Source organism: Cryptomeria japonica, chromosome 5, assembly GCF_030272615.1.
Source record: "Cryptomeria japonica chromosome 5, Sugi_1.0, whole genome shotgun sequence".
In the NCBI taxonomy this organism is placed as follows: domain Eukaryota; kingdom Viridiplantae; phylum Streptophyta; class Pinopsida; order Cupressales; family Cupressaceae; genus Cryptomeria; species Cryptomeria japonica.
In genome coordinates, this window is record NC_081409.1 from 839,336,026 (window position 1) to 839,354,020 (window position 17,995).

A 17,995-nucleotide genomic window follows, 5' to 3' on the forward strand; every position below is an offset into this window, starting at 1 on the left:
TTATAGGAACTATATTGAATATCTCAACTTCCCAAGTTGTGTCCCAATGTTCTCTATCTCACAAGATTCCTAGGGTCTCACTCTTGGTCTCAGATCATTAAGCAAGGTGGCTTAGGAATGACAACTCCAAGAATGAGTGATGATTGATTAATAAGCATGAATGCATTCCTACAACATGTACATACGATATTGAAACTAGGATGATTAAACTAGTATGAAGATGATGATATGATAAAATATTAGTAATCCTATCCTAACATGATATACTAATCTAACATGGATATGCTATGGTATTGAGAATGCTTCTAAATGCTTAGTATGTGTTTAAACAAAGAGAGGCTAAATGCTTAGTAAAAATGACTATAACTGGGATACACAAAGACTTGGATGTCTTAAATGAGAGAATGAGAGCTCTATTTATAGGGAAAATAGGGTAATGGAGGGTCAAGATTGAAAAATCTTAACAAGGACCATAATTGAAATTCAATCAATCCATGTTCACAATTCTCACCAATGAAATGGTGATAATTGTCAATAAGAGGTTGCTCGAGAGGGAATGTAAGAAGCATTAAATAATTTAGAGGACATGAAGGTTACCTTAGGAGGTAAGGTTAAGGTTAGCCTAAGGTAATCCATTGGATAAAGCTTTTATCCAAGGGGTAAACTCTTGTGAAAAGGTTAAAGGGATAACCAAGGGTAAAGCCATGAATGCTTGACTGAGACCCTTGGGTTAGATGAAGGTTGAGCTAGGGAAAAATTCTCTAACCATGCAAGAAGGGTGAGTTAACCATTAATGGTTTGGAAGACTTTGGGCACAAATTTGTAAGAGTCCTTCCAAATTTGGGGGAACTCAACAAGTTATCTTGTTGAAGACATAAAGGCTTTATTGCTTTTTAGAAGACTTTCCTCCAATTTTCAGAAGTGACCTCCTCAAATTTAGGAAAAGGATATGATTGGAGGGATTAGGCTAATTGATTAAGATTAGATAGGTTCTACAAGAATTTAAAATGGGTTTAGGAGGCAAGTGGGAGATGTAGGAAAATACAAGTGGATGGAGGGGAATTTTAATTAAAATAAATTACTTTATTTCAACTAAAATAGAAGCAACTTGCATAAATACAAGTGGGTGATTTAAATAAATAAATTAGATTTATTTACTTGCAAGGATCAATTTAATTAAATGTAAATTTAATCAAAAGTGGAGAAAGGGCAATTAATTAAATAAAGTGATTTATTTAAGTAAAGAGTAGAAAAGGCTTAGGTGAACTTAATTAAATAAATTGAGTAATTCATTTAATTAAATAGATGAATGGGGAGAATTTAATTAAATAGAGAAATGGGGTTAAAATGAATATTAAATACTCATTTAGGAAAGTGGTCAGTTTTATACATCTACATTTTGGCCCTCTTTGAAGTGACGTGTGTGGACATGTTGATTCAAAGAAGATTTTTTCGGATATGATGTTTGTGTCGAAATATCAATATGATGCCCCAGATTGAATGATATCGATGATGCCCCCTCGAGAGATGAATCAAGGATTTTGAAAAATTTGTCGATCAGTGTTTTCAATATTGATTGCAGTATAAGAATATTGACTATGTTGAATGTATTTTGATTGATTTATCTCCTAATAATGATGTTGATAAGGTTAAAAAAGAAAAAAATGAGGAAAAGTCATGCCCCACCTTTTAACCTTGTTGACTTACACCCTATTAAAAGGTAAAAAGTGATTTGATTCTTATCATTTGCACATTTGTCTCCTTGTGATTGTGATAACTAAGCTTTGATGAAAATGCCAGTTCCATATGCCTCATACCGATTTGAGTGCGTCCGTCAATACCGGAGGCCCACCGCGTATGGCCCACCTGTAAGTGGTCAAAATCTTTCCATGTTTTTGATTTATTTTGCTTGTTTTGATCACATTTTTAATTTTTTGGTTTTAAATTTGTCGATTTAGCGTGTAGGATAGATTCCATAGTGAATATGATAGATAAGTTAGCGTGTGGGAGGGATTTAGCACGTAGAGTAAATTTTCTAGTGCATTGGGGGAAAAGGATAGCGCATAAGTAATAGCTTAGCACGTAGGGTCCAAAATAGGTGAAAAAGGTTTGGAAGAATGCGACTTGAGTTGAGATAGATGTCTTAGGGGTTGATACGCACCTGCTGCTCATTCTGAGATGAGTCTTGACCCAATGTTTTGCCTATTGTGATGATGTCTGATTTTGATATGATGATTTTTGAGTCTGCTGTTGGAATTGCTTTTGATATGGAGTGCCAAGTTGATTGATTTTTTTGATGAGGGTCATCATTTTGAGTTTGATGTGGATCTATGATTTTTGCCTTGCGATATGAATTTGATGTCCAATATGAGTTTCGATTCTTGATTTTCAATATGATTTGTGATGTGATGCTTGCAATATGGATTTTTGATTTGCTTTCTCGATATGGGTCTTTAAGTTGATGCTTGATTTTTTGATATGGGTCTTGATTTTTGATATGGTTCAGATTGATTTCTCGATATGGTGCTTTGATTGTTTTCTCGATATGAGTCAAATTTTCGATATGGTCCTTTGATTTCTCAATATGGTGCTTTGGTTTCTCGATATGGTGCTTTGATTGTCAATATGGGTCCTTTGATTTCTCGATATGGTTTAGATTTGATGCTTCATTGTTTCAAGTTAATTTTCTTTGATTGGATATATCAGATAGATTTGGGAACTGATGATGGACGCATGTTATTTTGCAAGCAGAGCTTGGCATTCTTTAGTCTCGAGAGTTATTTTCGAGATCCTGGTCATTGATTTCATGCTTGTCATAGGACAATAGAGATGTGATTGAGAGATGCAGGTTATCATCCTTATTAGACATGCCTCAGTATATCATTAACTAGGGTTTGTTGACAACTTTAGAACAGAGATGGCATAGTGACATAGACACCTTCCACTTGGTGATAGGTGAGATGACAATCACACCAGAGGACTGTTACCAGATTCTACAAATTCCAGTGATTGGGGCTTTTTTGCCTTATGAGAAGATAAAGGAGGGTGGGATAGAGGCTCTCTATCGCATCTTCCAAGATGATCAGATTAGTGGGTATGAGATTCCATGGCAAGAGTTCGTGGATTTTGGATATGCTCCTCTACCATTGTTACTAGCAGGTTTCATTGGTGGATTTCTGTGTCCCGACCATAGGTCAAAGGGACTAGTCATGGGATGGGGATTGATTTTAGAGGACATGGTGATGCAGGGGCATAGGTTTTCTTAGGGGTATTGCATGTTAGCCCATATTTACAGAGAGCTTCACCAGGTGGTGTATCTAGGATACAACAAATTATCAGTGGGGGTGACACTACTATAGGTGTGGGCTTGGAAGCACATTCCTGCAGCGAGGCCACTTGCAGGTAGCGATAGGCCAGTTGGTCGAGCATACACTTATGGGTATACAGGTATAGTTGTCTAGCAAAAGCTAGGAAAAATAGAGCATTGGCAGAGGGTACTGGATGACATTGATATGGTCATTTGGAGATCATATATGGATTATGAGGTATGGGAAGAGGATGGGATAGAGATGCCTTATGTGTACATGTGGAGGTATCTAATCAGGCAGACGCCCTTCATCATCAAGTGATTCTTGAACAACTGTGTTCAGCGACAGTATGGTAGACAATAGGGGATGCCACAGGGAGCCTGCTTATATGCTCGGTGGCAATAGGATGTGTTGGAGTGGGGATCAACTCTAGATAGTGTAGTTGCAGTGGAGGAGTATATGTTTTTGGTAGGGAAAATTTGGGATTATGGGGCCGGGGTTGTGGATGCAGGTATGACCGAGGAGTTCTCAGCATACTTTGTAGCACATGCAGTGGCACGTATAGCGGATCCGGTAGAGATGGTGCCTGCTTTTGATGATGATGAGGATGAGGAGCCACAGAGGCATGGGTGAGTCATGGGGAGAGGTGAGGAGGAAGAGGAGGTAGAAGAGGGTGGTGGAGGAGATAGTGGAGGAGGAGGTGTTGGTCAAGGAGTCAGAGATAGGGGGATAGTAGGTGGATTAGATAGAGGGAGGGGAGGTGGTGGAGTAGGTGGTTTGGATAGAGGAGGTAGACTCCTTCTAGGTACTGGAGGGGTTGGTAGGGTAGAGGCTTTGCTAGCTGCGGTGGGTGGTACGGAGGAGGATGAGAGGTGACTTGCATGGAGGAGGAGATAAGATGTTTTACCTCCATAAGCACCTCAGATAGGGACAAGTGTAGGTGGGGTTACCACACAGGTACCTGGTCAGCTTAGGGTATATACTCATCCGCAGGATGCACAGATCAGAGCACTATACATCACAATGCAAGAGCTACAGGCACAGGTGCTAGCACAACAGTGTCAGATTATGCAGATTATGGTCAAGCGGGATGCGGAGAGAGAGCATTGGGCTTGGGCAGAGGATCTTTCTGAGAGATTGGAGAGAGCGATGACTAGTGCCCCAATGTGAGACACGTTGAGGGAGATAGATGTATAGAGCCAAGGAGGACAAGTATTACAGGCGCTTATACAAGGAGGTGGTTCCTAGAGATCACAAACCTCCTAGCTATACTTCCAGTTGATCTGGTCAGAGTCAGACAAGGATAGAGAGCAGAGGGGTTACGGGGCCACTCTGACGTGATCCACTTAGTGAAGATCCATGAGTTGTGCCATCGACTGTGAGACCATTAGCCTCAGGAGATAGTCACACCTGAGAGACTTGTCTCTATTGTATTTTAATCATTTGTTGTATTTTGACAAACATGATATTATGTGTACATTCCGACCATTTTTGAGATATATGTATATGACACTGATTTTCTTTGATCCACATGTGATGTGTTATTAATGATGATGCCTTATGATATGCTTTGATATGATGATTCTAGGATGATGATGTGATCCTTAGATAAATTCTCTTGATTTATTTATGATGTGAATGCATGATTTATGATGAGATGAGCAAAAATGTGATGATGCTTTGCATTGATGACTTTGATTTATGAGATGTATCTTGAAAATGAGATGTATGATAATGATAATGAGGTGCAACTAAATGCAAGATTTAAATGATATGCAACTAAATGCGTGATTTAAAATGATATGCAACTAAATGCATGATTTAAAATGATATACAGCTAAATGCATGATTTATAATGATATGCAACTAAATGCATGATTTGAAATGATATGCAACTAAATGCATGATTTGAAATGATATGCAACTAAATGCATGACTTGATTTTGTTATTGTCATTCTTGCGTAGCCACCTGTTTGTGCTTTGTTTTGTTTGTCATCATTGAGCTTTTGATATGTTGGAAGTTAATACAAGCATCATGGTATAATTGAACCATAATGACCTGAGTAACACTTACATGGATTTTGATATTGCAAGACGACACAAGCATCGAGATATAATTGAACCAAGACGACCTGAGTGTTGCTTGTGTTAAACAAACCAGAGTTAACCATTGGTATGTGCAAAGTGGAAAATGTCCTCAATGAATTATTTCCAATCATGTCTTGAGACAAATTTGCACCGTACGAATGATCACATCGTAGACAGAAAACTAAGGAAAATATCAAATTCCTTTGTTGCTTCTCTAGTTGAATGCATCCTTGAGTAGCTTAGGAGATCTAAAGTTTGAAAATTTTAAGATTCAAAATAGTCAAAACCTCATGCTATATGTAAACAAATTATAATCCATAAAATCATCCATCACGTGCATGTTAAAGTTTTCAGTTGGATAATGGTGTTGTTTTCTAGCCTGATGAGCAGTTGTTGACATTGTTTTCTTAGCATGTTGTAATCCTTGTTGTATTTTGTTGGAATGGTTAAAGTGAGATAAATATTGCACTGAGCTATAGATATCTATCAATGCGGATATACACATTGATCACCAAGCCATGGTGGGATATGGAGAAATGATCTTCAGATAATCGAGGACAATGACTATGCTAAGTATGTCCAGGAAAATGTCGCATGAATAAGTGTTGGGCGATGGCCATTAGCTAAGACTCAAATGGATCAAAAGATATGAGTACTGATAGATAGATGATTTTTTCTCTAACAAATAGCGCCTGTTGCCAGGTTTTCACTACTTGTTTTTATTGCACTTTTTTATTTTTCAATTTTTTTGTATTTTTTGCTTTTTTCATTTTTTTTGTATTTTTCGCTTTTTCCATGCATTGGATGACTCAAGTGTAGAATTTCTTTAGATGGATGTTGTTGGTTGGATCGTCAAGCATGTCTCCTTCTGAAGTTATTAGCTAATAGGCATCTAATCTATATTCTGATATGATGACAAAGGGACCCAACCAGTTAGGTTCAAACTTTCCCTTCTTTTCTCGATCTTGTTGATTTCTTCAATTTTCCTTTAGTACAAGATCACCGACTTTGAAAGCCCTAGGAATTACTCTGTGATTGTAACTTCAGCACATTCACTGCTGGTATGCCTTGAGATGTTTATATGCATGTTGTCATTTTTCATCCAGAAGCTCTAGTTCATGCAATTTGTTGACTCGATACTCCTAATTTGGTATGAGGCCTTTCAAAGTTACTCGAAGAGATGGGATTTCTACCTCAAGAGGTAAAATTGCTTCTGGTCCATACACCAAAGAATATGGTGTAGCCCCTGTAGGTGTCAGAATACTAGTCTTGTATGCCCAAAGTACCAGATTGAGTTGTACATGCCAATCACTACCTGCATCGTTTACCGTTTTCTTGAGGATTTTCATAATAGTTTTATTTGATGCTTCTGCTTAAACATTCCGTTGTGGGTAGTAAGGTGTAGAGAAGCAATGTTGGATTTGAATCGTTCACATAATTCTCGTACATCTTGATTTTTGAAAGGACGCCCATTATCTGTGATGATGGAACTGGGAATGCCATATCTGCAAATGAGATAATTAAGAATAAATGAGGCAATTTGTTTTCCAGTTACCATGGTCCTTGGGATTGCTTCAATCCACTTTGTGAAATACTCTATTGCAGTGATAATGAACTTGTGTTCATTTGAAGAAGAAGAAGGATGAATTTTCCTTACTAAATCGAGTCCCCACTGACAGAAAGGCCAAGATGTAGTGAATGGTTGTAGCTCCTGTGCTAGTGCATGAATAATATTTCCATGAATTTGGCACTTTGGACCTTTCTTTGCAAATTGATACGATTCTTTTTCCATTGTCAGCCAGTAATATCCTGTTCTTAGAAGTTTTTTGGTGAGAGTAGGATGACTTGAATGCATACCGCAGATACCTTCGTGAAGCTCGTGCAAGGAAGAGTCAAATTCATTACGATCAAGGCAACATAGAAGAGTACCATCTCGACCTCGACGGTAATGTGTGTCAGCAGTTAAAGTATAGCGGGCGGCTTGCCAGATGAAGCTGCATTTTTGGTTGTGGGATAAGGTGAATAGAAGGGTATTGTTCTTAAGATATTTATAGTTGTTCCATATAGAGGGCAGTCTGAACTAGTTAGGGCGTAGATGACTTGGGATGTAGCATTATCATATGCCAGGGAAAACAATTGCTCTACCAAGAACTCGTAAAGACTATGTTTTTCTGGAATTTGCAGTAGTGAAGCAATAGTGGCCATTGCATCAGTCACTCTATTGTCCAACCGTGGTATTTGTTCGAAGGTGATGTGTACAAAGTATAATTTGAAATCACCCACTATTCTTTGGTATGACAACAGATCATCATCCTTTGTCTTATATTCATTGTTGATCTAATTGATAACTAGTTGGGAATCTCCATAGACTTTAAATTCCATGATTTTCCATTCCACAACCATTTTGATTCCTGTCACCGGTGCTTCATATTCAGCGATGTTGTTGGTGCATGGAAACATCAGTCTATAAGATCTTGTAATAGTGTGTCCTTCAGGAGTGACGAATAGGATGTCGACACCCGATCCATGTTGGGTATAGGACCCATCAAAGTATAAGGTCGATTGCTTGAGTGTAACATTAAGGACATCCATGTCTGGAAATTCCACCTGCATTGGTTCTTTATCAGGTAATGGTGCTTTAGCTAGTTGATCTGCAATTACGTGTCCCTTGATAGCCTAACATTCTATGTACTAGATATCAAACTCATTGAGAATCATGACCCATTTAGCCAATCGACCTGTAAGAGCTGCTTTGCTGAGTAAATACTTGAGAGGATAAATTTTTTCCACCAGCTTGATTGTATGGGCTAACATGTAGTGATGGAACTTTTGAGAGGCAAATACCACTGTTAGGCAAGCCTTCTCAATGAACATATAGTTTAGCTCATATCCATTCAATGTTCTATTGATGTAATATATAGCTTGTTCTTTACCTTATTGATCTTCTTGTGCCAGCAATGCCCCCAATGATACTTATGTTGTTGAGATGTAGAGGATGAGTGACTTCCCTTCTATTGGTGGTACTAAAACCGGTGGATTCATTAGATATTGCTTGAGTTGGTAAAATGATTACACACACTTGTCTTCCCATCTGAAAGGTATATTCTTGTGGATCAGATGATTGAATGGGAGACATTTATCTACTAGTTGGGTTATAAATTGCCTGATGGATTGTAGTCATCCTTGTAGAGATTTGAATTGGCTAATATTCTTGGGAGGTGTCATCTCCATGATGGCCAGTACCTTCGCTGGATCTACTTAAATGCCCTTTTTTGACACAATGTAGCCTAATAGTTTATGTGATGTGACCCCAAAGACACACTTCGTAGGGTTTAGTCTGACCTTGAACTATTCCAATCTTTGAAATATTTTATCTAATATGCCCAGATGTTCTACTTGAGTGAATTATTTAGCCAGTAAATCATCCACATAATCCTCCATGAAGGTATGCATCATATAATGGAAGATTGTTGTCATGGCTCTTTGATAACTTGCTCCAGCTTTTTTCAAGCCGAAAGGCATGATGTTCCAACAATACGTTCCCCATGGACAGGTGAAAATGGTTTTATCATGATCCTCCAGAGCTATCTGGATTTGATTATAGCCTAAGAAACCATCTATTAATGATTAAATTGCATGGCCTGTTGTTAGATCCACAATTATGTCAATGCTTGGTAAAGGAAAGTCATCCTTTGGGCATGCCTTGTTGACATCTCTAAAATCTCTACATATTCTGAAACTTTTGTTAGGTTTTGAGACTGGTACGATGTTTGAAATCCATTCAACATAGTCTATAGGTCAGATGAATCCGACATCTAATAGCTTCTTTAGTTCTGCTTTGACCAAAAATGCTACATGTGGATTCTTTTTTCTTAATTTCTGCTTTATTGGCTTAGCTCCTGTAGCGATGGATAAATGATGCATGATCAGGTTCGGGTCTATTATGGAAATATCAGCATATGACCAAGCGAAGTTGATTTTCTTTTCTGTGAAGAATTTGATGAAATCTGGTTGTTCCTCTTTTGTGAGTGATTCTTCTAGGTGTATGGTCTTGACTGCTACTTCAGTACCGATGTTTATTGATTGAGTCAGCTCAATCAATATTGGGGATCTTTCTTGATAATGTTCCAAAAGAGTTTCAAGTCTCCCATCCTTGGGTTCCTTAGAAAGGTTTTCACCCTCAGATGCATCTTTTTCTTTTACTTTTTTGGGATAAAATACTGCGATTGACTGGTTTTCACCATTAGATCCTTTGTTTCTTTCATTTTTGTTACTGAGAGACTTGGCACTCCCTAGATTATGGATATTGTTACTTTGTTCATTGGTAGAGCATGTTTTGGGATTGATGGAACTCAGGTAGTGGACAATAGATTCATCATCTGGGAAAATAGGTAGATCATGTTGTTCAAGTTCTTCCTAGTCTATGAGATCAAGAAATACGAGCAGTAAGGAGTCATTCAGTGGGTTGAGATCGGCCGCGGTAAGTGTCATGATAGCATTATTACAATTGTTTGGGATATTGGTTAGGTCTAGGATGTTGTCAAGGTCTTTGATGGTATTATATTCAATTTAGCCTTGTTCGTATTGTTGCTGCTCATTCTCGCTAGCCTCGTAGATATGTTGTTGTCCAAATTCAAGTGGTCGAGATTTTGAGCCTTTTCCTTCCTAAGAAAGGGGTCTCTATGAGTGGATGGTATCCACCTCAATGTCTTTAGTGATATCAGAACAACCATCCCATTCATATTCATTTGAATCTGTTTTAGAGTCACTGTCTCAAGTTCTTTCACTGCAATTGACAAGTATGTTGTATGGAGAGAAAAGATCACTGATGATTGACACCAGTTTGGTAGCTTGCTCTGATTCAGAATCAAAACCTGCATGTACTCTTTGTATTTGCTCATACACTATTTCTCTTTTGTGAGTGACAATTTCTTCTGGTGATGGTTCTGCCTTGGTTTGATCAAGTTCCTTCACATGATGCACTTTTTTGTAAGAAGATTCTTCCTTTTGAATGACTAGTTCTTCTTGTTGTCTCTCGCGGTCTTGATATTCTTTCTCATTTCTTATTGTTCTTGTTGCTTGGTGTAGTGCTTCTTGCCATGAGTTTTCATTATACTTCTTCTTTTCTCTCCACTGAGGTTTTTGATAGTTATTTTTCTTTTGTCGAGGTGGTACTTATTGTGCATATCTTAGTCCTGTCTTATCTTTTGAAAATTGTGAAGATGGTTGTACGGGTTCTATAATGCCTTTTTGGCACTTGCCAATAGGTCCTTTGTTGTTGTATCCCATCCGTTGCATGATCCAAAATCCGTTTCCATATTGTTTTATTGGTACGGCAATGTCTATGGTAGAAGCTCTGACTTCTTCTTCATCCTTGTATAACCAACTAAGGATGTCTTTCTCTTCTGATTCATTAGGTAGTGTGCCCAACTGGATAAATTTACCATCATACTTGGTGATGGATTGTGTTGCTTGATGTGTTGATGTAGAAGGTTGCCCATAATATTTTCATGATTTTGGCAATTTTGATAGACATAAAGGTTCAAAAGAATACTCTCTCATGCCTTGGTCATTGATTTTGATTTTTTGCTTGAAGTCTATAGATAAAGACTTGATTTCTTATTGATGATTGGGTACCAAGGAAGCTTGGGCTTCCCTGTTGTGTGGAACTAGGTTGTCTTGAGTTATCCCCATAGAATTGCAATGTTGAAAAGGGTTATTGTCTGTTGATATAGAAATTTATTGTCCATTGTATGGGAATTTGATACATTGATGATACGTTGAAGGTGGTGCTTGCATTTCATGTATCTAAGGTCGACCCAATAGAATATTGTATGTTAAGTCTATGTCTAAGACTTGGCACATAGTGTCCTTTTGTATGGGTCCTACTTGAATAGGCAACATTAATGTTCCTTTGGATGACCTTTCTTTGTCATCATATGCTTTGATGGTGATCTTTTTGCTTGGATCAATAGACTGCTCAAAGAAGCCCAATGCACGGATAAGATTTAAAGTACAGATATTGAGACCAACTCCTCTATCTATTAACACTCTTTTCACTCAGTGTTTATAGACTAAGACTTCGATATGGAGTAGGGTGTTATGCGAATGATTTAAGGAGACATCATCATGTTCAGAAAAAGATAGGTTATGTGGTCCTGTCATATAAGCCACCATGGCTTGGAATCAATTAATGTCTAGATCTTTAGGAACATTTGTTTCGACAAGTGCTTGCTCGAAGATATCTTTGTGTTTTGGAGATAGCATGAGCAACTCAAGTATATATATCTGAGTAGGAGTTCTCTGTAGTTGATCAACTAGGTTGTATTGAGTCTTGGGGAGAGTTGTTGATGTTGATGTGTTCCCTCTTAAGACATATTTTTGAGCTTTGGTTGTCACATTGATTGACTCATGTTCTTGTTTGTCCTTGATTTTAATGACATTCACTTTGTTGTCATCTGTCGATATGTGATTGATGGTGTTGTCATATATGTGATTTATAAGAGATCCTCTAGTATCGTTTGATGATGAAGCTCCTCCCTTGTTGTAATTTGGAAGAGGATTTTTTAAGGCTTCATGGTCACCATTTGTTTTGTGATTATCAATTGTTAAGTCACCTCTATCGATCATGTCTGGAACGATTTTTTTCAGCCTCATGCAATTATTTGTGTGATGTCCTTTGTTTCAATGAGAATCACAAAAATGCGAGTCATTCAGTCAAGGTGGTTTGGTCAGAGGTTCATGGTTTCTCATGGCTGGTAATGTAATGATCTTGTTTGCCAATAGTTCTCAAAATGTTGATTATAAGGTTTTCCCTAAGGGTGTGTAAATGCATTGAGACGGGAAGGTGTTGATGTTGCCTTTTTGGTTTGTATTATTTCCTTGGTTAATATTGTTGCCTTGCTTATTGTTGTTGCCTTGGTACTTTTTGTTGGTGTTTGATGTCGGATTTCCTTGATTGGTATTTTGCAGATAAGTGTTAGTGCCTTGGTTAACACTTTTTTGATCTTTGTTGGATGGTGGGTTGCCTGATAAAGCCAAAATAGGTTTTTTAGACTTCACATTGTTAGCATCCACTATTCCATCATTAACAACGTTTTTGTTCCTTGTCCAAACTCTTGATTTGTCCAAAGTGTTGTTGTTTTCATTGTTAAAGGAATTAATGTTTGATGAACCAACACCTTCCTTAAAGAACTTTAAGGTTCCTTTCTTGACGCAAGCTTCCTCTACTTGGATTCCATTTTCTATAAACTTGTAAAAAGATGGTACGCATTGGAGTTTGAGTCAATAATGCATCTCACTATTTAGAGTATCAATGAAGATTTCCCTCTTTTCCTTCTCAGGCACATCTCAAGGATATCTCAAAACTATGCATCTCCATCGTTGAAGAAACATCATGAATGTTTCATTTTTCTTTTGTTTGGTGTTACACACATCCAACATGGTGATTGCATGTTGAATGTTATAGGAGTATTGTATGATAAATTTGTTTACCAACTCATCAAATGATCTGATGGGAGGTGTAAGTTCAGACAACCACTCCATTGTTTTCCCTCCCAAACTTCTTGGGAATAATATCATTAATTAAGTATCATCATGGGAAAACTCGAGACTCATGGTACAAAATTCCCAAACATGATCACAGGGATCACTTTTACCACTGTATTTGTCATACTTTGGTATATCTGAATTTTGGGGAAAATGTATCATGTTCAACCTCCTATCAAAAGGATAAGGACATATTTTGTTCAAGGAGTAGCACAAAGTGGTTCCTTGTTGCATGTCCTGCATTTGTCTTTGCAGTGTTTGGATTTGTTGTGTTAGAGCGACCATGGGTGCATGTATATTTCGAGGAAGAAATTCCTCTCTTTTATTGAGATTGTCCCAATGGTGGGAATTGTTTTGTACTTGAGTGTTGCCTTGCTCGTGTATGTTTTCTGAATCATGTGTTTCTTCTTCTCCTTGTTGGTCTTGATGGGCATAATTTCTAAACCTTGTTCTTGAAATTATTTCATATACATTCCTTAATTTTTTAGTATCAAAATATTCAGGAAGTTTAACTCCTTTACTAGTTAGCATGAGTATATATTTCTCTTTGTCTGCCTCAATAAGTTTTTCCATGAGTTTTTGGAAGGTTGCATTTTCTTAGCACTCTTGGAGAAGTTCTTCTCTAATCTTTGTTTCACTCAGATTGGCATACTCATCATACTTGATTCTGGTTGTGATTCCTTTTGCTTGTTTCTTTGAGATCGGGTGATAATGAGCATCTAGTAAATTTCTATCGGAATGAACACTACTTCGTCTATGGGAGTTCCTAGTGGTGTTGGTGGTTCGGGTCAAGCTTCGTTATAAGTGATACAAAATTGTGGGAACAAAACTGGATTGATCCTTCTTCCACGATTTAGGCATTGGTTGAATGTCACTTTCTAAATATAAGCTCTACTTCTCAAAGGTTCTTTGTCAAACTTGTTTGTTTTACCTTGGATATACAATCGCATGTGACACAAGGATGCACGATGAGATTTAAATAGTTGGTGATTGATATAGAGAAACTTATTCCTTTTTGCAAGTGCCTTAGAACTAGGTTGTCTCTTCTTCAACTTAGTTTTGTGATGAAGACTTATTCTTCTCAAAATATGAGGAGTGGTCATATACGAATGATCAAAGATTGACGTTGACGTTGGATTTGGATAATTCATTTGAAAAACTCAAGCTTACTTTATCAAGTAGAGGTTTAGTTTGATTCACCTCCATGACAAAGTGTGTCAAATGATATGCATAAAAGTTTCCCGATATGGAAACCTGATTTGACAACTTAAGGTTTAAACTTGGTATGTTGTTTTTGATAGAAAAATTGTTAGATGGTGGAACCTTGATCACTGTTATGATACTGCCTCATTTTGTTGGATGAAGTCTTATCTTGAGCTACTTGAAGATTCAAAAAACTTGTTCTAAGAACGCCTTGTTGATTTTGAAATTTGTTCTCGCTGATGATTGGATTCGAATTCTCACTGTTGATTTTGACAGAAGACCTAAAAGGGTACTCAAGACTGTTGATGAAATTTTCCTGAAAGGCCTAATTTTCTCTTTGTTTTTCTTTGTTTTTAACATGCGCTAAGGCAGAGATTGTATGCACTAACAATGTTCCAGATGCGCCACACAAGACTCTCTATGCGCTAAACTGCCTATCCTACGTGCTAACTTAGATTGTTCAAAACTGACTTGGTTGGAAGGGTTACACGCTAATATGTCCTTAATACGTGCTACTGTTTGAGCTGAAAGTGCTAAGATATGTCTCTGATGTGCTACATTGATGACTATATGCGCTAGACTAGTGCTGAAAAGCGCTACTGAAATTTTTACCAGTATGATACAAGTTATGCACTAATATGATTTCTGAAAGCACTATAATTTTGTTGTAATGTGCTATATAATGGTTTACACACACTAGGAAGTTTCTCCTACGCGCTAAGATGCCTTGATTTCATGGATTTTTAACAATTGCAAACATGGCATGAAAGGGATAACAAATTTTGCGTATACTAGACAGGTAGTGTATGTTCTCTGAGGATGTGTTTAAATCCCCGATGTTTTCACTAGTTTAAATAATAAGATAAATCAAGAAGACTCTTTATTCAAGGGTCATCAACAACATCATAGCCCACTAGTCTCAATAATTTGTCAGCTCAAATAGCCGTGTCACCTCCTAGAGGGCGCTCATTTTTTGGCCTTTTGCCAGAAATTAACTCAAAGTGAATTGCTTCACAATAGAGTAGTTATCTTAGGAGATAGATGGTGAGTAGTCTTGGGGGTGGATTCTTCTCCACCCTTGCACTATGATGTTGAAAATGTCTGGATACTGACTCAAGCTCAAAGTTTCTAGTGCTAAGGTTTGTAATTAGGCTTTCGTTTGATCTTAGTTGATAAACTCTCTCGGGAGGCTTCCCAACCTTTAGAACAAAGGCTTTACGTATCTTTAATATATTGGAGGAAGGCTAATTGCTAAGAAAAACCGTTGAAGGAGACTTTTGTTAGCCTCCACATTTGATTATAGTGGGTTGGAACACTTGGCGATAAAGTCGTTTCCCACTTAGGTCATTCCCCTCTCACCGACCATTAATGGTGCTACTCTAAGAACAACTCGGAAGGGCAGGCATGCTAAAGGATTTAAATGCTTGAAGTAAAGAAAGCGTAAGAGTGGTTTGGCATTTTGGTCACCCAATTAAGGGGAGAGCATATACTTTCCACTTTCGAGACAAAGCACATGTGTTCTTTTTAATTCTTCAAGGCAATGATTTTCTAACTTCTACTTGTAGATTTTGCTCCAAAAAGCCTAGTGTTCTTTTTAACTTTTCATAGAAATGATTTTCTATCTAGGCAAATAAAATCTTGGTCAACAAAAGAAATTGTGATATTGGTCAACAAAAGTAAAGTTGATAAGTGAAAATTTCCTTGTTTTTGCATGAAATAAATATGAGGTTCTTTCTATCCTTTGCAAAATGAAAATTAGTTCTTTTTATGCACCAAAGGAAGGTGAAGTTCTTTTTACCTTTGCAAACTGAAAAGAAAATTTTACTTCTTCTTTTTGAACCCAATTTTGAGGTGTTTTGCTTGACTTACAAGACTAAAAAATAAGCTTTGTTGTTCTTTTTATCCAACAATGAAGTTCTTTTTTTTTTAAAACCCAAAGGAAGATGTGGTGAATTTTAAGCCCAAAAGACAAATGAGATTCTTTTCAATTTTAAAGAAAATGAATTCTTTTTATCTAACTAAAAGTTAGAAAGAATTTAAATTTCTATTTCTACTTCTTCTAAATCTGCAAGAAAATGGTTAGTTACCTGCAAGAAGAAAGTTAGTGAAACTCAGAATCCAAGGTGGGCTTACACAAGGCTAAAAAAAATTTATTTGGTTATAGTTTTTCTTTTTTCTTTCTCAGAGCTATGTGCTATCCTGTAGCATAGATGCGCTATAGAAAAGTTCTGATGTTCTACACTTGTTACCACGCGCTAGGCTGGTTACCGAATGCGCTACGTTGTTGTTCCAATGCACAGAATAAAACTAGAATGTTATGCGCTAACCGAAAGTCTATATGTGCTAGGGAATGGGTCTGATACGCTAAACAATGCATCGAAAGTGCTAATGAAAGGTTCCAACACACTAATGAAAGGTCCCAATGTGCTAAAACAACTTTTTAGTGTTCTTGCAATCTTGCTCCTACATAAAAAATGATATAATTTATGAGGTTATGCCCCACTATGGGGGCCATAAATTTGTGCGAGAAATGTGGGCAACAGAAACACAAAAGTCGGTTTCAAAAGGGTCCACACACCAATGAGACTCTTGGTGCAAGCTATAGGAACTATATTGAATAGCTCAACTTCCCAAGGTGTGTCCCATTGTTCTCTATCTCATAGGATTCCTAGGGTCTCACTCTTTCTCTCATATCATTGAGCAAGGTGGCTTAGGAATGACAACTCCAAGAACGAGTGATGATTGATTAATAAGAATGAATTCATTCCTACAACATGTATGATATTGAAACTAGGATGATTAAACTAGTATGAAGATGATGCTATCATAAAAGATTAGAAATCCTATCTTAACATGATATACTAATTTAACATGGATATGTTATGGTATTGAGAATGTTTCTAAATGCTTAGTATGTTTTTAAACAAAGAGAAGCTAAATGCTTAGTAAAAATGACTATAACTTGGATAGACAAAGACTTGGATGTATTAAATGAGAGAGTGAAAGCTCTATTTATAGGGAAAATAGGGTAATGGAGGGTCAAGATTGAGAAATATTAACAAGGGCCAAGATTGAAAGTTAATCAATCCATGTTCACAATTCTCACCAATGAAATGGTGACAATTGTCAACAAGAGGTTGCTTGAGAGGGAATGTAAGAATCATTAAATGCTTTAGAGGACATGAAGGTTACCTTAGGGGGTAAGGTTAAGGTTAGCCTAAGGTCATCCATTGGATAAAGCTTTTATCCAAAGGGTAAACTCTTATGCAAAGGTTAAAGGGATAACCAAGGGTAAATCCATGAATGCTTGATTGAGACCCTTGCGTTAGAAGAAGGTTGAGTTAGGGAAAAAGTCTCTAACCATGCAAGAAGGGTGAGTTAACCATTAATGGTTTGGAAGATTCTGGGGACAAATTTGTAAGAAACCTTCCAAATTTGGGGGAACTCAACAAGTTAGCTTGTTGAAGACATAAAGGCTTTATTGCTTTTTAGAAGACTTTCCTCCAATTTTGAGAAGTGACCTCCTCAAGTTTAGGAAAAGGATATGATTGGGAGGATTAGGCTAATTGATTAAGATTAGATGGGTTCTAGAAGAATTTAAACGGGATTTAGGAGGCAAGTGGGAGATGTAGGAAAATGCAAGTGGATGGAGGGGAATTTTAATTAAAATAAATTACTTTATTTCAATTAAAATAGAAGCAACTTGCATAAATACAAGTGGGGGATTTAAATAAATAAATTAGATTTATTTACTTGCAAGGATCAATTTAACTAAATGTAAATTTAATTAAAAATGGAGAAAGGGGAATTAATTAAATAAAGTGATTTATTTAATTAAAGACTAGAA

General features: G+C 37.1%; 1 protein-coding gene across 1 annotated transcript; it reads left to right on the forward strand.

Annotated features, from left to right (window-relative positions):
- Positions 1–3,944: 3,944 nt before the first annotated feature.
- Positions 3,945–4,478, forward strand: LOC131876219 (uncharacterized). Its single transcript, XM_059221081.1, has 2 exons — positions 3,945–4,154; positions 4,266–4,478. The coding sequence occupies exons 1-2, from the start codon at positions 3,945–3,947 to the stop codon at positions 4,476–4,478; spliced, it is 423 nt and encodes a 140-aa protein (XP_059077064.1).
- Positions 4,479–17,995: the final 13,517 nt, after the last annotated feature.

Coding starts and splice junctions, on each gene's coding strand:
- LOC131876219 (XM_059221081.1), top strand. CDS start 3,945: ATGGGGAGAGGTGAGGAGGAAGAGGAGGTAGAAGAGGGTGGTGGAGGA. Junction 4,155..4,265: donor TAGAGGCTTTGCTAGCTGCG/GTGGGTGGTACG, acceptor GTTACCACACAG/GTACCTGGTCAGCTTAGGGT.